General features: G+C 40.3%; 1 protein-coding gene across 2 annotated transcripts in view; it reads left to right on the top strand.

The window, feature by feature from the left end:
* The window catches only part of adam12b (ADAM metallopeptidase domain 12b), an 88505-nt gene that overhangs the window by 18667 nt on the left and 47222 nt on the right, over nt 1–22616 (top strand). For both annotated transcript variants that reach the window (XM_005474247.4, XM_005474248.4), the window contains exons 3-5: nt 274–347; nt 19751–19829; nt 22523–22599. In XM_005474247.4, the coding sequence (XP_005474304.1) occupies nt 274–347; nt 19751–19829; nt 22523–22599 (230 nt within the window). The remainder of the gene's footprint in view (nt 1–273; nt 348–19750; nt 19830–22522; nt 22600–22616) is intronic.

The raw sequence follows: 22616 nt of genomic DNA, 5'->3' as shown, positions 1-22616 counted from the left end.
CAAATCCCTGCACTGACTGCTATATATTATTCATTGTAATTCTATTCAGTGGATTTGTTTCCATTAAAGGCTTAAGGATTGTCATGGTAGAAATGGAAGTTGATTCCAGATTTGGGAGGTGAATGATGTGGAAGTTGTCTTCCTGTTCCTCTAGCACTATTGTGCCTTGCCCCATCCTGCTTTGTGCACGAAAACGTCAGCTCAACCTTCACGTACATCCACAGGCAGGATTGGTGATTTCTGGGCATGACCTCATATCTTTTTGTGTTTCAGAGATATCCTGCATCGCTGCAGCTGCTGGTGCCTGCAGAAGGTGAACAGCTGATCCTGTTGCTGGAGAAAAATGAGTGAGTTTTTTCTTATGATTCATTTTAATACTCACCGTGTGCGTTGGGTTAGAGGAAACTGCATGTTTAGTATGCTAATCACACACAGAGTCAATAGATAAACCATGCTCCTGACTATTGCTTCCTGGAGTTACATATGCAAGAGGACAAGACATTGTGTGGGTCTAGGATACGGTATAGTGTATTCAAGGAGGGAGAAAATAATATGTCCCCTTGTGATTGGATTCTTTTATGGTTCAGTCTCTCTGAAGGGCTAAGAGATGAAAGCTGATAAAGAATAAGGCAGAACAGAGCTCAGAGGACATGCTTGTCCTCCCCTTCTTTGCTTTTCAGCATCTCTCATCACTTCTCTCCCTTCCATACTGTGGAAAATAACGCTGTGAACTCTGAAACGAGGGGTGAGGATCATGTAGAGTTCATAAATATGTAAATACAGCCACACAAAGTCTCGCACAAACTGAGTTACACTGAGAAGAAATATATAGAGAGAGGCAAGAAGGATAGCTGTAAAGCCAAAAGAAAAACCAGGTTACATGTCCGGGGGAAATTTAGAATCTTACAAGAATGATGGCATTACCGATTCAGGTCTTGTGTCTGTCAATATTTGTTATTCAGACGGAGTGGAGACATAATATTTTACTCTGCTGCTTTGGGATACGGATATTGACATTGAATTGATGGACTTTGTTCAGAACTGGTGAGGCCCCCTTGTCACTGCTAACTCTCAGAACAAACTCAAATTGGACTTTTGAGATTCAAAATGCAGAGCTGTGTGCGAGACCGACAACAGTTATTGTTTTTCATTTTCTAAATTTAGAAATCAAATATTGATTCACATCTTTATTCTCCATTTTAAGGAGCGATTTCAGCAAGTGGTCTATTATGTGAGCAGATGAACAAATGAGTTAGCGTACACCCCCTAGGTACTCTGCCACTCCACGCTTCGATAATTCAAAACACTTGCAAAACAAACTAGAAATCAGCTCATGCCCCTCTCCAGAAACTAAACCCTCCTTAGAAAAACACTGTCCCAACTAACCCTTCCATTCCTTGCTCACCATGTGACCTTCTGTTACCTCAGCATCAGCTGTGAGTCATCCGTCACTGGCTGTCACCAGCCTGGAAGCATGCTGCCTTTCCCATCCGGCGTGTCAGGCCAGATGTGTCCTCTGATATCGCTTCAGCAGTTCAGCCAGCTCAGAACAGGTGGTCTCTGACCTCTACGTGTGCCTGTTATGTCGAGGGCGCATCCGTTGAGTCTCGGGCAGAAGGAAAGATGAGGGCGCTTAGGACAAAAAGTATGTTTGGAGTGTAGTGAAGTCCTTGAGGTTTTTCAGCAATATTTAAGATTCAGACACATTGTCTCTGCTTCCAGCGTTTGGTGGAGGCAGACACAACATGTGCTTCTGAGGTGCTGTGCAAATTAACTTTTTTTTTAAAACCAAATCTGCAATTCTGCCTGTCAGTACATATTTCTTCACCGGATAGTCATCATAGGCCATAGGATTAGAAATAGGGTTGAACTTTGCAGATATTTATTCTGTGATTGTCTCTGATACGGGACTTCAGGATATGACTGTTTAAAGGTATAGCTCATTTTCAGAAACAGCAGTCAGTGTCTGTCCTAAGCAATGTTTAGACCCTCAGGGCCTTTTCATTTCTATCCAAATCATAATGATTTTTAACAAAAAACTTCAGGGAATATCCTTGGGCTCATGTCTAGTGCATCTGAAATTTAGTCTTTTGTATAATTTTTCAAAATCACGCTTAAGGTTTGAAGATTATAATCAAAGTAAAAGCGGTTCGTCTAGCAAGCCTTAACACAACTGAATTTAATTAGAGGGAAAATGTAGTAAAAACATTAAATGGAGTGAAATTTCCAGAATGAAGCAAATGAGAACAAGAACAATTTAGTGCTGGTATTCAGGAATCGGATACATCTGAATGTGGAGAGCCCTAGAGCTCAGTAGTGTTTCCTCTTTTTGCAGCTTTTTGGTGAAAGCTCATTTTTAAATTTTATGTAATTTTTTATTTTTTTGCTTCAATGTGCTGAGCCCGTGCAGTTTGCTCATTTGGCACTGCTGCAGAGCACACCTGTTCCATGGCAAGTGTGAAATGATCTCAGTCCTTACCAATATAAACAAGCTACCAGATCCAATTAATAAACTGCTGTTTGTTAGCTGCTTGGCGCTGTCCCAGGCAAACTTGGCTATAGCAGGACAAGTACAAATCTACTGAGGAAGAGATCAGAGGAGATCTTCTGTTTGCCTGTGTGCAGAGTCAAAGTCCCTTTATATTTGTACAACTTGTAAATGAAGTGTTACTGCACGAACACCTGAGCTTCAGCTGAATTTGTTTTCCCCTGATGTTAGAGGCTATCTCTTTTGTGCTCTTGCCAGCCACGGGGACCAAACTGTCTGAATTCAAAATGTAAGCAGCATAGATTTTACATTCTTTTGTCAGACCGTCATCATAGCTTTCGAAAGAAGAGCCCTGCAAAGCTTATTTTCAGAATATTCCTCTTTGTGAATATTGGCTCCAAGAAAAGAGTCACTTCTGTGGAAATCTTAGTACTTTTGCACTGTACACTGTATTTTGGCTTTTATTAGTTTTGTACCCATGCAACATATATATCAGAGAGTTAGTTCAGCCTCTCTTGAATGCCATACCATATCATTTTTTCCTTTCCATCACAGTTCATTCAAAGTTGGCAGTAAAACAGAGACAGAGGAGACATTATATCCCCATTTTCATAAAAGCAACATGAATGTCATCATATATGATATTTAAGGCCTGACCTGTTGTACAGAGCAAACTGTGCTAGACAGACATGCACACCTTTGCCAGCTTTGAAGTATAGCATTGATCAATAACACTGTTGCCCGGCTTTAAATGATTAATGGTGGTCATATGGGACATTACACATTAGTCTTGATTAAAGACTTCAATAGCACTGTCTGGGGGACAAAGATACTTCTGTGTGTGTGTGTGTGTGTGTGTGTGTGTGTGTGTGTGTGTGTGTGTGTGTGTGTGTGTTGTAGTTTAGGTATTACTCATACTTTGGGGACTGAGGCATTATGGGGATATGGGTTAGAAGGTAGAGAGGACCATCTGATAGTCGGAAGGTTACTGCTTCTATTCCTGGTTCCTAAAGGCATAAAATACAGTGCTGTATGAATATTAAAGCTAATTATAGCTTTATATGTGAAATACACTTTATAACCAGCACTCTATTTCCTATTTTATGGAGACAAATGTTGCTGCATTGTAAATAATTATAATGCATGGATGAAATTTGAGGTTAGATTCGGTTAACCAAGTAGTATTTATGATTTTTGATTAAAGATAAAGTATGTTCCCATTAAATGAATGCAAATCAGTGAAATGAAGTCATAAAGTCACTGAAGTCATGGATACATAACTGAAAGACTAGTTGGTGTTGGGGCTGTTGCACTATATGTTCACTATATATGCAGAAAACTAAGAGTCAAGTTTATATATAACTGTGTATTTTCTGTTGTCTTTTTGGAAAATGAGTTAAACTTAAAATACAGCGATTACCACATTTACCAGACCACCACAAGGGGAAACGTTTATGTCACAGCTGCCCTAATTTTTCTCTAAGAAGAAAAAAACTATTGGGGATTTCAGTACTGTACCATGCCATCTTCTGAACAAGTAAATGCATGAATATTTAAATGCCGAATAATGTAAACTATTGACCTGCAACAGAGTTGTTGAGAAAATAAGTACTCAATATGATATTCAAATATTTCCTATTTTGAAAGGTTTTCCCGATGCTGTTGAATGGAGTTTACTCAGAAGAGATTTTTTCTTGAATGCTTGGGCCCTTTTCTTAAGCAGTAAACACATAACACAATTTTCAAGCTGCATTCCTTAAACCACTTAGACCAAACAGTGAATCACTCATAACGACTCTTTTTTTCACAAAAATAAAAGAAGCAGACGGGGGAAAAAAGTCTACTGAACATTCATGGCGCACTTCACTGGAAAAAATAGAAAATATGGCATTCAGGACATGGTACCATTATGTGGCCGTTTACAAAAAGGGAACAGTGACAAAGAGGGCGCACGCAGGCACTCACACACACATTTATACTGGCAACATGATGTACTGAAGCGTCAGTAAAAACCTGATGATCCACAAACTAAATGGCCTGTTCTCTTCTCTTGATCTCCTGTTCATGGTGGCCACGGAGAATCAGCTGTGATTGGGTTGCACTCTTTGCCCTGCCTCCTTCATTGTCATTCCATGAGCGAGGTGTATCGCAGTTCCTCAAATTTTATCTAAAATTGCTGCTCTTGTTCTTACTCTTCATCATCCATCACCTCTTGCACACTGGTTGCTTCTATCATCACTGGGGTCAGTCTTCAAATCACTGAGCTGTTTGTGGACTCTGATCTGGGTTCGTGACATCATTTGCAACAACTGTGGATAATTTTGAGCTATTGTGTGGAAGCTATGTGCTGTATGTTTGAATTCTTCTGCATGTGGTTAACATTATGTATCACAAGTTCATAACCTGTTTTAGTGAGTGTGTTTCTAGAGTTTTGCATGAAGATTTGATCAAATCCGTAAGTTTTGTCTAACGTTTTGCAAAAAGTGATTTAATACATGTTTAGAGAATGCAGTTCTCTTTTTTTGCAATTTAAAGAGTGAATACATACGGCATGCATGCTTATTGTGCTTCACTATGATTTATAATAAAATACATCTTTTCAGCTTTTCTTCTTGAAACACAATGAGCTGGATGTGTCCATACTCTAACTAGCTCACTACGCAAGACCATGCATTTCCCATTGAGAACATTTCCTTTCATTCTTCTCTGGCAGGAAAGAAAAGAGGAAAGAGGCCTTTTGAAACACATGGCCACATCTAAACAACATCATTATGCTTTTGACAAAAAATCCCCATAGCAACATCCTCAGTGTGTTTTCCAGGGGAAAGAAGATGCACTCTATTTCAATAACACAGCTGACAATGCCAAAATCTCTCTCGTCGCTCACCACAGAGAAGATATATTATTACCCAGTCCATTCACTGTGGAGAGTTTTTGGCAAAAAAAGAAAAAAGAGAGCAATCCCAGGTTACTGTCGACGATGAGATAAGTTGAACTTTATGCAGTTCTGTTTTTCACTCAATGTTTGTATAAAAAAACTGGCTTACCCATGTGTTTGGTTGTCAGCTCTGGTACCTAAGCAGGCCTGTATTAAGGATTGCATGTGTAAGTACTCGTTGATAATAAGTAATAATGCGTTTTCAGGCATTCCAAGTAAACATGTTCAGTAAACAGGTCAGAAACTGGATTCTGGATGTTGAAAACAGCAGCAAACTTTACAAGCATCACTTCCTCTACTGGGTTCCTCCTGCACCAACTCTTCCATCACTCCCACTTCCTCTGCTCCATTGACTCTGTGATGGAGTTGTAGCGATGCTTGCTTCCTGTCACATGTCTCTCTGTTTCTCTGGCTGTATTCAGGTCCCCCTGCTGCCACCACCCCCAAACACCCCCTTCTTGTGCTATCTCTTCCTATCCTCTCCTCCCACGCTCCCCACATGCTCGCTTGTGTTTTCACTGGTGGCAGCTAATCTGTCACCACGCAACCTGAGACCCTGTCAAAGCCACCGGTGGGAAACGTTGGACCCCAGGCTGCTGTTTGGTGCCAACGCATGTGTACTTGTACTTTGGTGCCAACTCTCTGTATGACTTTGTCTTTGGATGCCAAGCCATTTTGTTGTGCCTGTCACAATTAATTCAGGCATTATTAGGTTAAACACCTACAGAGGATTTGGGTTAGCGGCTTTCTTTGCTCCATTCACTTAAATAGTTGTTCTCAGACTTTGTTTTCATAGGGATTAAACACGGTGGAACATTGTATTTTATTTTGTTCAGTGGCATTGGAAGGTTATTTTTGTTGCCTTTTGACAGAGCCAGGATATCTGTTTTCTCTTGTTTCATGCAGGTTAACTGCAGTAACAATGGGTCCCTTTTCCTGCTGCTTGGTCAGCCAGAAAAACAAAATACTTTGGCAGTCGGGTCTATACATAGACGAGTATCCCGAAACACACATCCAGTATGTTTGAGTATTGATCTGATTGTGAATTCTACCTCTCTGACATTGCATTTGTAGTTTTTGTTAAGCTTGGAGCGCATAGTAATCACATTTTGCCTCCTGCCATCTTTAATTAGTTAGCTGAACAGTTTGCGGATAATGCAGATCGTCCTTGGGGACAGTTGCCCAAATCTTGAATGACACAATGAAAAGGAGAGAGAGGGAGGGTAGTTTTAGGTGTTGCTTTTTCTTCTTCTTTTTTTCTTCTTTTTTTGAACACTTGGGTCAAAGCCAAGCTCAGTCAAAGACTCTCATATTCGACACTTTTATCCTCTACTTAGAAATACTTAGAAATCTGAGGTTAGTATTGAGCCAAGACATCAAATCATCCAATTTGATGTCATCCAACAATCATCCAATCACATGACAGTGACAGTGCATTTAGGCATGTAGGCATATACCTGCTAAAGTTCAAACCGAGCATCTGAATGGAAAAAGAAGGTGATTTGTGGCGTGGTGCTGTGCTGCTCAGGCTGGTCTGAGTATTTCAGAAACTGCTGATGTACTGGGATTGTCCCACACAACCATCTCTAGGTTTACATATAGCGGTCAGGGACGAACTGACAGAAAGGCAGTAGTAACTCATTACAACCAAGGTAAACATAAGTACGTCTCTGAATGCACAAGATGAGAAACCTTGAAGCAGAATGTCTACAGCAGCAGCAGACGACAGTGTGCGCAGGAAACTGAGGCTACAGCAGCAGGGGATTGCATCGAGTGCCACTCCTGTCAGCTAAGAACAGGAAACTGCAATTGCATTGGCTCACCAAAATGAGAAAATAGAAGACTGAAAAATTGTTGCCTTATCTCACATTTGGTTGGTAGGATCAGAATTTGGCGCAAATAACACAGAAGCATGAATCCATTTTGCCTTGTATCAACAGTTCAGGCTAGTGATGGTGGTGATATTTTCTTGGCACACTTGAAACCCCTCAGTACCAACTGAATTACCACAGCCTACCTGAGTATTTTTGGTGACCATGTTCATTCGCTTAATACCACAGTGTACCTGTCTTCTGATAGCTTCTTCCAGAAGGATAGCACACCATGCCACAAAACTCAGATGATCTCAAATTGGTTTCTTCAACATGACAATGCATTCACTGTAGTCAGATGGCCCCCAGAGCCACCAGATCTTAATCCAATAGAACACCTTCAGGATGTGTTGGAACGGGAGAGTCACATCATGGATGTGCAGCTGACATATCTGTGCTGCGTCATGTTATTATTTCAAAATGGAACAAAATCTCTGAGGAAGGTTTCCAGTACCTTGTTAAATGTGTGTGATTAATAATTAACTGTGCATAAAGAAAATCACATAGTTCCCACTGTAGATACATATGTAGCTTTTGCAGCTTGCACTTGTTGAATAGAGCACTTACAATTCGACTGCCTAAAACTGTTGCTGGACTGAAACAGACGAAGTCCGGTATGTTGGTGAATAATTTGAAAATGTGTTCCAGGTATTGTTGTGATTGGCCTTTCGCTGAAAAAGTTTAATGCACTAATGCAGTATATCAGCACATGGCATCATCTATTTGGTCCTGCTGCAGACCTATTTTTAGGCGTCTGCAGCAGAGGTTGTTGTCATAGCACTTAACTAATATGGTCGTGTTGGTCTCTCTCTCTCTTTGTATTGTAATTTCTCATTCATATAAGGGGATATCGTGAAACCCAACACATACCATACAGAAAATGGTCACCTGTCAACGGTGCTAGTTAGGAGAACACTTAGCATCCTGTGAATGTAAGCGATTCACTATCTAGTTTCGGAGCGCTTTGCAGAGAGTAAGAGGCTCCTAATGAGACCAAAGGGGTGATGCATTTGCAGCCTTGTTCGCAAACCTTTTTTGTTTTAAATTACGCTCTGTGATATACTCAGTAGGGCATCAGTGGAATGAACTGTTGCCTCGGTGTCGGTGAGCAGAAAATCTATTATCTGTGCTGGAGTTTTTGATATGTGGAGTGGGGCTACAGATGTTGATGCATAATATCCACATTTATCCTGGGCATCATTTATCTGCATCAGCAGGAAATATGTCCTGGAGAGTGTGCTATATGAGCGATTACATTACCTCACTGTACATCAATAGATTGCTCAAGATAATGAAATGCATGTGTGATTTGTACATTATCATGCACATTCATATATTTGTCTACGGCAGGATGCAGCCATTACTGTACAGTTTGTCATCGGATTTCAGTTTCTAGGCCAGGGAATCAACCTGCAGAGTATATCATAATAACGTTTCACACACAACCTTTCAAAACCCTTAGCCATAAAAGCCTGGTGTAAAGGCTTTAATGAGAAATCTTTTTCAAAGCAGAAATTGCTTTGTGCGTGATTCACATCCTATGCCATATCTCAGCAAGGAATAGAGAATGGGTCAATTGTAGCAGACCCATGAGAAATAAGGACTGAGACAGAACAGCTCAGCAGCTGTTTTACACTCTCACGGGTGTTTATCTGATATGCTTATTGCCAGCAATAAGACTCAGAACGCCATCAGTCACTGCAGGTAATATAAGATATGGACTATAGAGTTGTTGTTTTTTAATTCCTGATGCTGCTTCAGCACTATGCGTGCAGCAGTTCAAGCGGGTATTGTCATTAACGTTGCAGATCCGTTCAGTTTAATGTCTTCCTTTCTAAAATGTGTATGCACACTAGTGTATACAATAAAAATTGCTAAGTGTAGAATTTATGCATTTCAAAACTATTGTGTTTTATTTGATTAAATGTAGATTCTTAGTAATGGTTCTTAAACTGTATTTATATCTTATAATAACTAGACTAGGGTCTCATTTTTTATTGGTTAAAACACAAGTTGTTGTTGTTGTTAACAATAAAAAAACTATGTGCAGGCAAATAATCTGATTCATTTCAGTACTCATTTTAAGATGTATTTTCCTTGTAGTAAATTTTTTCAGTTTACTGAAAATCATTTTCTTACAAACATTGTTATTAAAAGTAAGCTTTGCGTGTCTGCGTGTGTGTGTGCTGTTTGTTTTCAGAAGCATGTACTGCAGCTTCTCTTCTGAATTGGGAATAGCAGAAATTAATCACTGACACGTCTTAATCGTATTGCAAATAAGAAGCTGAGTTTGTGAGATAAGCACTTTTTATGCTGTTTAGAGAATTATCCAAAACTGCCATGTTTTTTTTGTTGGTTTCTTTTAAGTAAGTGAACTCAGAAACATGTATGAGGCGCATAATCGGTCATATTGCTGCAGGTGCCTGTCCATTAGTGTGACTGTGTGCATCTCAGAGTTGTGCCGTGTTACAGCAGGCTTAGTTTAAGTTTGCTGGCCACTTTGTTAGGTACAACACTTTAACTGTCACATGGCAGCAATTTAATGTTACTTGTAGTAGTTGTCAGTGTCAGGTGGTCTGAGTATTTCAGAAACAGCTGATGTACTGGGAAAATATCCAGTTAGTAGCAGTTCACTGAGAAAAAAATCCCTTGTTGCAATGCAACAGTAACTCAACTAATTGGTATAACCAACCAACCAAGGTATACAGAAGAGCATCTTTGAATCCATAACATAAGGAGCCTTGAAGCAGATGGACATTAGTAGCAGAAGAACACAGTGGGTGCAGGAAAGTGAGACTATGCTACATACGAAAGATTGGAAGGATATTGCCTGATCTGATGAGTCTTGATTTCTACTTTGACATTCAGATGGTAGAATCAGAACTGGGAATAAACAGGATGGAAGCATGGATCCATCCTGTCTGATAGAAAGTTTATTGGTATATTACTGCTGTCCATGTCTGTCCCTTTATGACCACTGTATGTCTGTGTTCTGATGGTTGTTTCCAGTAGTCAGAAAAGCTCAAATCAGCTGTTTTCTTGAACACGTCTCTGAGTTCAATGTATTGTCGCTGTCCAATAAAGCACCTTTTTGATGTGGTGAAACAGGAAGTTCACATCAATGACGTGCAGCTGAAAAATCTGCAGCAACTTTGTGATGCTATCAAATCAATACCGGCCAAAATCTCTGAGGAATGTTTCCAGCACCTTATTGAATCTGTGTCACAAAGGATTAGGGCAGGTCTGCAGGCAGAAGAGGGTCTAACCCAGTACTATCACAGTGTACCTAACAAAGTGTTCAGTGAGTGGATCGCTTTTAAATTTAGTCTGACTCTCCAAGCTCTTTGGCAAGTTTAATTCTCAAACATTTCATGCTGGCGAGCCTTTTTAAATACTGATCAAGTTTAGAAAACTTAATTTAATGAAATAACGAATGGAAGTAAAATATTTATGTCTACAGTTGGGCTGAATGAATTTTTGTGTAATGCTTAACAGTCTGCCCTGTTTATCTTAGCACTGTGTTCCCAAATCTCTGCAATTAATTTAGCCTCTTTAATGTGACAGTTTCATATAAATACCGAAGATGATGGCCAAAGACTTAATAAACAGTGCTTAATCTTTTAAGGTTATTACTACTTTACATTTATTTTTTAGTGATATAAGATCAGTGATATTTTTTTAATCCTTTTACCGTCCTTGCTTGGGTTTTTTTGTAGCGACAGCGACTTTTATGGCATCTGTATCCTGTGGTCAGTGAGTGATGAATCGTGGTGCATTAAATATATTTAAAACGCAGGCATGCTGCAGACTGCTCTCACTTTCTGTACTCTAGGTATCAGTGAACCACTGAAACTCAGAAAAGGAGCTGTGATTAAGTTAAAAGCACTTCATTGTTTTACCACCCGTAGCCCATACAATAATTGGCATCTCCTGCTCAATACCCAGCAACCATGACGACTTATGTTACCCTGCATCAGCGTCAGTGACAGACTGTTCACCCCGATCCTTATGTTAAACTGATACATCCGTGCCAAGTGAAAGTTACCAACTCCACCATGTTTGCAGGGTAATGGGCTGGAGAATGAAAGATTGCATGCTATTATCTTATTGGAGAATCAGTATAGGATCTGTGGAAGTGTAAAGAGTGGGTTTAATGACGTGAGACGTTTTTTAAGAGGAGGGGAAGAATGCCTCATGCAGTCTGGGACTGGAGAGATGATGGTCTGGGACATGTGTAGTCAGTGGACCATGTTATAATAAAGTAGTTGCCTAATGCACCACACGTGCCCCTTGCAGCTTATAGTTTAAAGTTTTCTTCCTCTCAAGTTTTAGATTTAAGAAAGGAGGAAAAGTGCCGGATGTGATGGATGGATGTGATTGTGGGAGAGCAGGAGCTGATGATGATATGCACCAGTTATTTCTTCTTCTTCTTCTTTTTTTTTTTACGAAAGAAATGGCAGAAGAAGACAGAAATCAAAGGGAGGGGAAAAATGAAAGACATCTTTAATGTCTTTTCTGCTCAGCTCTTAATTGCAAATTTCCCCTGAAGGCAAAAAAAGTATGGCTGAACAATGAGGCTGCCCAGGGGAAACACCATAGATTAATTGGACAGATAGGAACCCTCTGACATTAACATTTATGCATTTGTTTACTCTTTTTCAATGAATAATAATAGGCCACCTCCCTTGAAGATCCCTACTCTCTCATTAGTTCCAGTTTGTAGTTTGTTATGGATGGGAATATCGAAGCAGTAAACGAAGAGGGGAAAAAAAACTGTTCAGAGCCGTTCGTCGCCGTTCTGGGCAGGAATACAAAAAGTATTTCCAGGGAGAGTTCAGAACATTTTATTTTCACAACTTTTAATGGAGATTGCGAGCTTCTGTACAAGTACATCCATTATCTATATTATTAGCTTCACTATGCAGAGGGAATATTGAAGAAGGCTTTTTGGTGTTTTGTTGGGACAAACGCTAAAGACACAATTTACAATATGAGATTTTGACTGTGTTTTGCTTAATTAGAAGTCATCGGTTATCAGATATTCAGGCATTTTTTCACATTTGTTGATGTTATTTAGGTTTTTTCTACTATCCCTCATCTATTTGAAGGATAATGCTCACATAAAGGGTTTGTAAGATATATTTGACACATTTCTGCTTTCACTGTTTTACTCCCTGCTGTCTTTTCTTATAGAAAATGGCACACACTAACTATAGAAAGCTGAAGTAAGTACACCAGCTCTTTCCCAACCAACCTACTGGTCTTTTTTGGACATGGAGAAGTCTATGTCTCTTGAGGTGTCCTTTGGGTGGTGCTTCAGTAGTATGGGTCCATTGTTATGGAGCTTTTCAGTGAAAAATAGCTTGGCATTGTTGGCAATAAGTCAGACCCTTTCCCACTGAGTGTACCACTCCAGGGTTTCCTTTCTTCACCAATTTTTTTCACATCCGTTATGGACAGAATTTTCTACGTGAAGCCAAGAGGCGGAGGGTGTCTGTGGTCTCAGCATCTTGTCTTTGCTTTTCCAGATGATTTAGTTTTGTCGGTTTCATTGACAGATGGTCTCCAGCTTGCATTCGGGGTTCTCAGTTGGAAAAGGGTGGAGAGCTCTGTCTGGGTTGGGAATGACTTGCTGCGCTAAGTAGAAGAGTTTGGGTGTTTTGGGGTGTACACTAGAGTAGTGACTTAAACTAGGGCAACTGAACTTGCTCAGGAGGGTATCTGGGATTTCTCTTAGAGACAGAGAAAGAAACAAAGTCATTCAGGAGGAGCTTAGATTAGAGCTGCCATTCCTCAACACTGAAAGGAGCCAATTGAGGGGATATGACTAGCATATGTTCTGGATGAGGTGTTTCAGGCAACTGGGGTATGATCCCAGTATAGACCCATGATACGCTGGAGAGATTATATTGCTCTGCTGGCAAGAGCTGGCTGTGGAGCGGGAGGTCTGAGCATTTCTGCCTAGACTGATACCCCCTGAATCATAGACCTGGATAAGCAGGAAAAATAAAAGCAGAATGAAAAATAGTAGAATGAAAATAACATTATAAAGTTATTACGTTTTCTTTTTTCCTAAATGCACAAAACACTTCAAATCCTCTGGTCACAAGGATGCTAAGATTGGATTTCTAGCATGTAATCTCTATATGCTCTTCCACTGAAAGCATATTTTGCTAACATCTTACGATATAAAGTGTTTATGGCTCGCTGCTCATTGGTGGCGCAGATCTTGCCTCCAAGCATTTTGAGTTTGTGCCATCATCATCTTGTGCCCAGAAATAATCTGTACTCCTTTGTTAGGGTTATAAAGAATTCATGAGCTCCTTTAGCCGCACATTTCACAAGCAGTCTAATGTTTATCTGCGTGAACTCGGAGCATTAATTACAACAAACAGCCTCAGTGGCGCGATATGTAGAGAAGATGCAAACACCCGAGGCTAATTTTGCACAAGATGGACAGGTCGGGCCTGCATTTTAGCAGCAAGCCATAGCCAGAGAGAAGTTAGAGGACTGCCCTGAAATTGTGCACAGGGCTCACTCTTGCTGTGCTGTAGATGAGCACGCTTTCCCTCACACTGATTTGAAAATGTATTCCCCCTTTAATGGGAGCAGGGAGAGTATGACATCATGCTCTTTGTACAGTTATGAGGAAAAATATGTTTAGCGTGGGAATTATTTTTTGGTATTAAAAATTCCGAACGTGTGGGCCAGCAGCAATGAAACAGTTCATTCTTTAACAGCCCTGCTGTGCCTCACCGCTGCTAACTGTGGTGCTTGGCGTTATGTTCACAAGCGAGGAAAAATAATAACAGTGATATAGCTTCAGCAGAAATTGCAATGTTTCCCACCCAAACTGAAGTGTGCTTTCATTAGAAATATCAAAAGGTTTGGGGTTTGAGACCGTAGCCGTTTTAATCCTTGTTATGCACCTGCAGCCTTTCATTTTTATCCAAATTCTGTTATCATTTCTTAAGACTCCGTTGCAGTAAAAAGCAATGCCAAGGAAAAAAAAGCAATGGGTGGTTAAAAAGAAGAAATATCCGGAAGCATGAAAGATAAGGTTACCTTCATCAGGCTATAAAAGAAAATAAAACCCTTTAGAGTTGAAAAGGACATGCTGGGTTTCAGAGGGAGAAGGCTTATTCAGAATGAAGAAAGTGACTCCATTATCGCTGAGTGCTTAAAAACCTCACCTGCTGTACAGTAATACGATCACCTTTCACTCATGCTTTAAAGTGATCAGGAGAGTGGGGCAATCCAGTATGGATGTCTGCATGCATTGGTGTGATCAGAGTCATTTTTCTTAAAAGAGTCTCTCCATTTCCCATCAGTCACCAACCCCCCAGACTTCTCTTATTCCCCAAGGAAACAAATAAGACAGCTTTACCATTATTTCCTCTTATTCATGTCTGATATTCCTCATTTATGCAGCCTACAGTCCTCATTTTCTTAGGTAACAACTCAAACAGTCATAAAAGAAACTGTATGGCCATTGAAGTGTCATGTTCAGGAAAAAGTTTCTTAGAGTTTATTATGAGATATTTCTGTTTTTTACCTGTGATTTCTGTTATTTTTAGAGCGTGTGAGAGCGAGAGTGACAACCTTTACTAACTGTGCCCCTGCCATGATTCATCACTCACCTCTGCTTTCAAGCACAGGGAACAATGTTTTTCCCTCTGCGGTTTACTTTACTGACGTGATGACTTCAGTTGCCTTAGGCGCCACTTCGAGCACACAATGCCATGAAGCCTGAGGTGAGGGACACAGACAGACAGACAGGGCTGTCTGGAACGAAAGCTGAACCATCTTGGCGACTGAGAAGGATGAAAGAGTATTCGGATATGAAAAATCAACTTTGCTTGTACGTTGTGGACATGGCCAACCGGAGATTTAATCATTTGTATGTGCAGGGGCACTTTATTTTAGGAAAAAGTGTCATCATGCGGACCTCTGAGGACTCGCTGCAGGATTTTTTTAATAGTCAAGCAGCTGCTCCCTCTGTGACTTCTTCCTAAGCAAAGAGACATCTTGACTCATTAAGGAGCTATCTTTGCTTTGGTCAGTCAATATTTAAATAGGCCTGCCCCATCAGCCTGCATGTTTGATATTCATCCAGTGCCTGCTGGAGCATATATAATGGAAAATCTTAGTCTGCTCATCCATGAATGTGACTCTTTAGTTTCGCTAATGGTGGTAGTATAAGTGTTACTATGAGACCCAATCCTTTGCCCGGCTGGTATGAGTCTCAATGTATGCTTGTTGGATTTTTTTAGTTTAATAACTTCAATAAATATAAGGTGGTTTGTCATGAAAGTCTGTATGGATATTGATCCATATAAATGACCTCTTGGCGTCAAAATATCCTAACAGCTGCTTGATGACTTGCCACAAAGTTTGGCACAGGCATTTATTTTTCCCTGGTGATGAATCCTTGTAAATTAGATGAGATTGGGGTGACTCGGACTCAGGATTTAGAGTCTTTGTCTGTTTTATTTAGTCATCTGCTAATCGGAAGGTTGGTGGTTCAATCCCTGGCTCTTCCAAAGTAAGGACAAGATACTGAACCCCATCAGGGTGTGAGTGTGCGAATGTTAGGTTAGAAAAAAGCACTTTTGTGAATGTGTTTATGAATGAATGAATGAGGCATGAAGTAAGAAAGCGCTAGAAATACACTATATAAGTACCAGTTCACTAGATTAGCTTTCACTGTGATCTGCGATTAAAGGAGAAAATATTCGACCTACAGTAGCAGCACCTGTAAAGTTAGCAAACGTTATCACAATAACACTTGAAACACACAAACTAAGATTATTACACAGTTCTAAAATGCTGCACAAATGTTGCCCACACATCAGCTTAGGTCATTTTTATTTCAGTGTGAAATGTCTCAACAGCTATTACATGGCTCGCATCAATTTCTGAACAGACAGTCCTCTTCCCCAAAGTTGAATATGTAATAAGTTTGGCATTTTTCTAAATTTTTATCAGCCGCTATCATCAGATGTCATTTTAAATTTCTCCATACCCCCCAACGTTAATGATATTCTCACCCACCTCGGCTGTGTAGCTGCCTAACATTTTGACCCGACACCTTAAATTTCAGTGAGACAACAAAGATGAAAGTAATGCAGAAATGGACATGATGACTCTTTTATGAAGCCAGTAAAGAAGATTAAAGGAAGGCTTTTCTTTAATTATGTAGTTCAGGGAATTTTTTTGTTTGTTTGCTTCCCTCACTCCTCCCACCCTCACCACTGTCTGTCCCTAGTTTTCTCTGGTTTTGCTGGCTTGTACACTCCGGTGCACTCACAGCCACAGCCACAGCCAAGCCTTAGCTGAAGGCACACTGAGCTGTATGTAAATCAATTTGGAACGCAGCCGTATGTGGAAATAGAATTAGACTTGTCAGCCACACCTCTTTAGTTCCTCTCTCGTCTTCATCTGCCTCTGCTTCTGTAGTAGTCTGCTCTTTTTGGAGTTTAGCATATGCTACCATAAGTAGCAGCTATAGGAAGGCTTAGGGGTTAGGCTTGTGGGGGAGAGGGGATTAAAAGAAATCACTGAAGTTAGCACTCTTCAAAGGAAGTAGAGAGGCTGCAAGAGGAGCCACATTGCTCTCAAATGGTTCCATGCTCAAGGGGATTTGTGTAATGGTGAATTATTACATGAGACACAGTCACATGTATGGAAATGAGTTTCTGCACTTGCACAGAACGTCGTGCGCGCTGGATCAAGAGAGAAAGATGTTATTATAAACATCGATCTGTGTAAACAGCGAGTGATGCATTTAGTTTCAGCTTCATCGATCACGCTGTTGTAGCGAGTCTTTGTCTGTTTGATTTGATTTGTTCTTTTTAAATAAAACTCATCAAAATACTTGCCCAATTCAGAGACAACAACAGTTCTATCTCCTGTAATTTCAGATATGGCAGAAAATAACATCTGCCAGTTTGTTTTATGCCTCTAAAATGAAGAAGGGTCCTCTGTGGTCTGCCGTAATGAGTTTTTATGCTGTCCTTGTCTGTATTGTCCCTGCATTGTGCTAGTCATATCTCTGCCAGCCTCAGTTGTTGTGTAGGATATAGTGTAGCAATCCACTTATGCCAGCAGATGGAATGGAAACACAAATGTACTGTATGTTCATCAGAGACGTCGCGGGACGTCAGATTTCGAAGGCCAGATCGGCTATTTCAGCAACACAATGAGTGTTCTTGCAAACATATGTGGGAGTCTTGATTTAGATTTACTGGAAGGTCCTTTCCAAATAGTGAATCATGCTCCTAATTATATTTAAACATCACACGCATGAGCAGCACTCTAGCCTCAAAAGGCAGCTGTGGAAAGCTATTCGTCTGGCTTTTTAGAGACAATCAATAATTCATGCAGTTATTTCAGAAAAGTTAAATTAAATCTAAGGAGGCGCATGTAAGATGGGAGATTATTCTTTAAGACAAATATTATTTTCTGCCTCCCAGGGGTGCTGTTAAACAGCCCGTCATTTATCACAATTAACCTGAGCGGCCATTAGTGAGCTGTTAATTAGATACTACACTGTGTCTAATGAATCGCAACACACAGTTAGGACCACAGAATCTGCGGTTATTGACTTAAACAATTACAGGAATGAAAATGAAAAAGAAAATGTGTTTTTCTTTGTGGAGGTGTAATATAGTGGTGTAGACACAGAGTCATCCGGCAGAGCATAAAACATCCTGCAACTTATTCATCAGTAACAGCTACGGAATAAATTATCAGTCCTCACAGTCATTTTTCTCATGTGGAATAAGGACAAGTAAAAGATTTATTTATTTTCCACATGATTCAAAAATGTCAACACTTTGTCTTTTGCAGCATAATCAAGGAAAATTCAAGGCAGCACTTGATGACGGAGGCGGGCTGTTGGCGCCAATAAAAATTGCTTAGTTATATGGAAGTGTACACTATCGTCCTTAGGTAGCTGTGTTTTAGTTAAAAACATGACCATTCTGCGTACCAGGTCAGATACACGACACAACATTAGAGCGCTGCGACAGTGAGAAACAGAAGCATGAAACAGTCTTCAGCAGTGTAAGATACACAGATACGGACCAAATGAGCTGGAAGATAACCAGTGAGGAAATTCTCTGCAAACGCACAGTAAACATTCATGGCCTCATAAACTCTGTGTACTCTTGCCAACAAGTTGATTACAGGGAGATTCCATCATGTAAATCCTGCAGCTTTTCCACAGCGTGTGTCTCAGTCCCAGCGGCCACACTGCCCCTAAGCTGGCTTTCCCAACATGTCCCAAAAAAATCCAGCACGAGAGCATTTGCTTGGAATTACCGCTCACGTGACACAAATCCCATCTTTACGGCAAAGTGTGTCTTCCTATAATTGTGCTGTGGCTGTTTCCGAGCGCCACTGTTACACGTTCACTATTAAGATACGTATTTTGGGCTTTACCGAGAAGCATGCAGCATCCTCTGATGTGTCATCAAGTTTTTATGAGACGTACCGGGCTCTTCAAAGTGATTACTGGCCGCTCGGCTTATCAGATTTGGTTTAGAGCTTGCTAATGGCATGATAAGGCACATTAAAGCGATAATAAGTATTTAATGAAGTTTAAATGTGGTCAGGCTCGGGGCACAGAGGATTGATCTTCCTATAAACGGGTGATAAAATAATTAACTGTAAATATCCAGATAAGACATTAAATGGTCCTGTAGAATGGAAGAAAAAAAACACACTATTGGCTTAATGCCTCACCATTGCCACTCGTCTCATCTAATTCTGGTTTTTGGTACATGCGAGTTGTGTGAGATGGCACAGCACTGTGGGGTATGTGTGTGATCTAGTTTTTAAGTCTCCTCTGTTACTTTTTTGCCATATAATCAACTTGCAGAACGTATTGTTGGTTTTCTGGGTATTTCCACCTCCCTCTCTTCTTCTAACGCACTCTAACACACACACATCCTGAGATCATCCTGTCTGATGTCAATCTGAGTATACAGCTGCAAAAAATGGGTGTTGCTGCTGCTCCTTTGCCAATGCTCAGGGTGGGTCTCTCCATGTCCATCTGTTCATGGCCTGTAGAGGAAAGCACACCCACTCTCTCTCTCTCACACACACACACACACAAGTGACACACAGTTGAAAAGATATGCACAGACACACACACTCACGCATGCTGAGAAATTACATCAGTATTTGGTTCAACTTGTTCATGCTGAATGCCAGGGGATTCAAGGACACTTATGAATCACATAATAAATTTACAGAAAATCAAGTCTCTCCCCGCCTCGGACTGCTAAGTGTTTCATCCGCATCATCCCCCAAATCCTTACAAGCAATCTACATATAAAGTCAACTGAGGGTCAAGTCCTCCTGGTAGTCTGAAAACAAAGTCTTCTTTTTTCTAATCGATGAGTAAATAAATGGGTTTTTTATGCTCTTGTTATGTTCTCTTCTTAGGGGTCTTTTTGCCAGCCATTACACCGAGACACATTACCGGGAGGATGGAAGTGCAGTCACCGGTGCTCACAACTTCACGGTAGGGCAGCGTTGGAGTGCTTTTGACATTTATGGTCAAGTTGATGTTCAGCGATGCTGCACAGTCACGTTGTAAAAAGTGACCCTTTAAAAATACTCACAAAGACAGACGAGTTTTCTCTTCTTGCAGAGAATCAGCTTTACTCATTTAAAATCAAATCTAGGACAGAAATGAGAGTTTTGTTGTCGTGTTTTGTTTTTTTCTTAATTGCTTCCATGTGGTCGAGTGTGTATTTGAAAGCCTCCCACTGTTGGTGAACACACTCTATCCCGTGGCCTACTTGATGATAAGCTGTGTTCATGCTGGTAGTTTTTCAGCCAACATTGCCATCAGGATTTTATTATGGAATCCCCTTTTAGCAGATGGTTTATTCTTGACTGCTTGTTTTATGCTGTGTTCATGCTAGCTGTGCGAGGCGAAGTGCTCGCTAGTCTTTGGAAACGGAGAAAGTACTTCTCAAGGCTTTTTAGTGTGTCACATGGATGGTTGAAATCAGTTTATGTGGCTCAGGGAAAAAATAGCACAACTGATCCTTTATAAAAAGCTGTTTTGTTTTGTTTTTGACATAGTTCACAGCCTCTTGCCCTTTTTGCTGCCTAGTTGGATTGTGGACACTGGGGACACTTATTAGCCAATTTCCCCACAGTTTAAATTTTTATCATTCATTGGTGGATGTAAGAAGAATTCTAACAGACTGGAGACCTTCAGTACCTGCTGAACAAGTGTTAACCATGATTCAGTGGCAATGAATGTGCTGTACTGAACCTGCATTTCTATATATTTTTCATATGCAAATGATTTAAAACCATTTGCTACTCTTCTAGCATGCAAGTCCACACCTATAAAACAAACCTGACCTGACCTCTAATTTAGGATGTAAATTGACTCCTTAAGCAGCTTAGCAGTGGGTCGTTATTTCATGCTGTTTAACAAAACATTATTCAGTTCTTGTCTGTCTTTGGTTAGAATACCTCAATTTGGACATCGCGTAGCTTCAGTTGGAACAATGCACTGCATGTCAGCTAACAACTTAAAGGAAATGAATAACTTAGATACCAAGAGGTTTACAGTCATGTGAAAAAGAAAGTTTTCACAGATATTTATGTAGCACTGTGAATAAATAAGTACACCCCATGATTCAAAGGCTTGTAGAACCAGCAATAACTCTTCTTAACGGTCTTGCTTCAGTTCATTGAGGTTCGTGGGGATTGGTTTATGCACAGCACACTTAAGGTCCTGCCCCAGCATTTCAGCTCAGGTTGAGGTCTGCACATTGACCATTGCAACACATTGATTCTTTTCCTTTTTCAGCCATTCTGTTGCAGCTTTGCTGCACTGCTTGGGATCACTGCCCTGTTGCATGACCCACTTTCAAAGCTTTAGCTGTCAGACAAATGGCCTCACGTTTGGCTCTAGAACACTTTGGTCTACAGAGGAATTCATGTTAAACTCAGTGACTGCAAAGTGCACAGGTCATGTGGCTGGAAAAAAAAGCCCAAATCATCACCCATCCACCACTGTTTGCCAGCTGCTATGGGGTGTTTGTGTTGATATGCCGTGTTTGGTTTTTACCAAACATCTCCACTTTGGTCTCAGATGTCCAAAGGATATTATTCCATGTTTTTAACCTCTTAATGCCCAGCGTATTATATTTAATGCATCAGTTTTTAGATATCTGCATCATCAGTGTCATTGTTGTCCCCAAAAACCTAAATAAATGACATAATATAGTTTTAAGGAATAAGTTGCCAAAAAAAATCCTGGTTGTATGAAATATGATACAAATTAAAGCTTAGTTAAAAAAATTAAGTATTTAGTCACTCAACATTTAGCTGCTGTAAAAACGTCAGAGACACAGAGACAGTCACTAACTCTACCTGATGTTATCCTTTGTAAAAGGTGAACCTAGCTAGGTCAAACACTGCCTGAGCACAGAGCCTTTATAGCTGTTCTATTTTTATCCTTAATCTAATGATTCTCAAATCCATTACCACCTAGTTCATTACCTTGTAGTGAACTTGTTAAATGGGAGTTGCTTCACTTCATCTTTTTGTAAAAATCCCACCCCAGATTTCTTCCTACTGGAGTTCAGTATAGGGAATGAGAAATGGTCAGTGTAGTGGGGAATGACAGTTGATTTAAAAGGGCTGGAGTGCTACTAGACAGTAAATGGAGGTCTGTATTCCCTCTTAATGAGAGTCATTTCCTCTGCTCTCCTTGTGGTCAGACAACAGCGTTTTCACTGTTTCTGAGGAGCCTTAAATGTCCCTTTTTCCTTCCACTAGAGCAGTCTGACGGATTAACGAAAGGCGAACAATTACCATATTACTGTCACCTCCCATGCGTGCCAATTTTTCTGCTTTCTCTTCAACTTTATAGGTTGCATTAATTTTAAATGGCCTGTTTTTTATAGAGAGGGAGTGTAGACAGATTTCTTCAGAGCATGCTAATTTAAATGAACATGAGTTGGGACAGCATCAGCATAGTTCCAGTGTCTTTTTTACTGTGTTGCTCTTTTGAAGTCAGGTAAGAGCTTCAGTACAGCGAGAGGAATGTGACAAGCTGCTTTCTTCTTCTGCTTTTTTTAGTATGACACATTTTATATCACACTTTGTTTCTTTAAAAGTGTTTCTTATTTCCAACATGTAAAGGGTTTTTTGTTTTGTTCACATTAAAAAAAAAATGTCTTTTAGAGTCACTGCTACTACCACGGGGAAGTGCAGGCGCATCCCAGCTCTGACGTTACCCTCAGTACCTGCTCAGGCCTTCGGTAGGAATCTCAGGCAT

Source organism: Oreochromis niloticus, linkage group LG13, assembly GCF_001858045.2.
Source record: "Oreochromis niloticus isolate F11D_XX linkage group LG13, O_niloticus_UMD_NMBU, whole genome shotgun sequence".
In the NCBI taxonomy this organism is placed as follows: domain Eukaryota; kingdom Metazoa; phylum Chordata; class Actinopteri; order Cichliformes; family Cichlidae; genus Oreochromis; species Oreochromis niloticus.
Note: the sequence above shows the minus strand (reverse complement) of the source record. Positions and strands in the feature narration are given on the sequence as shown.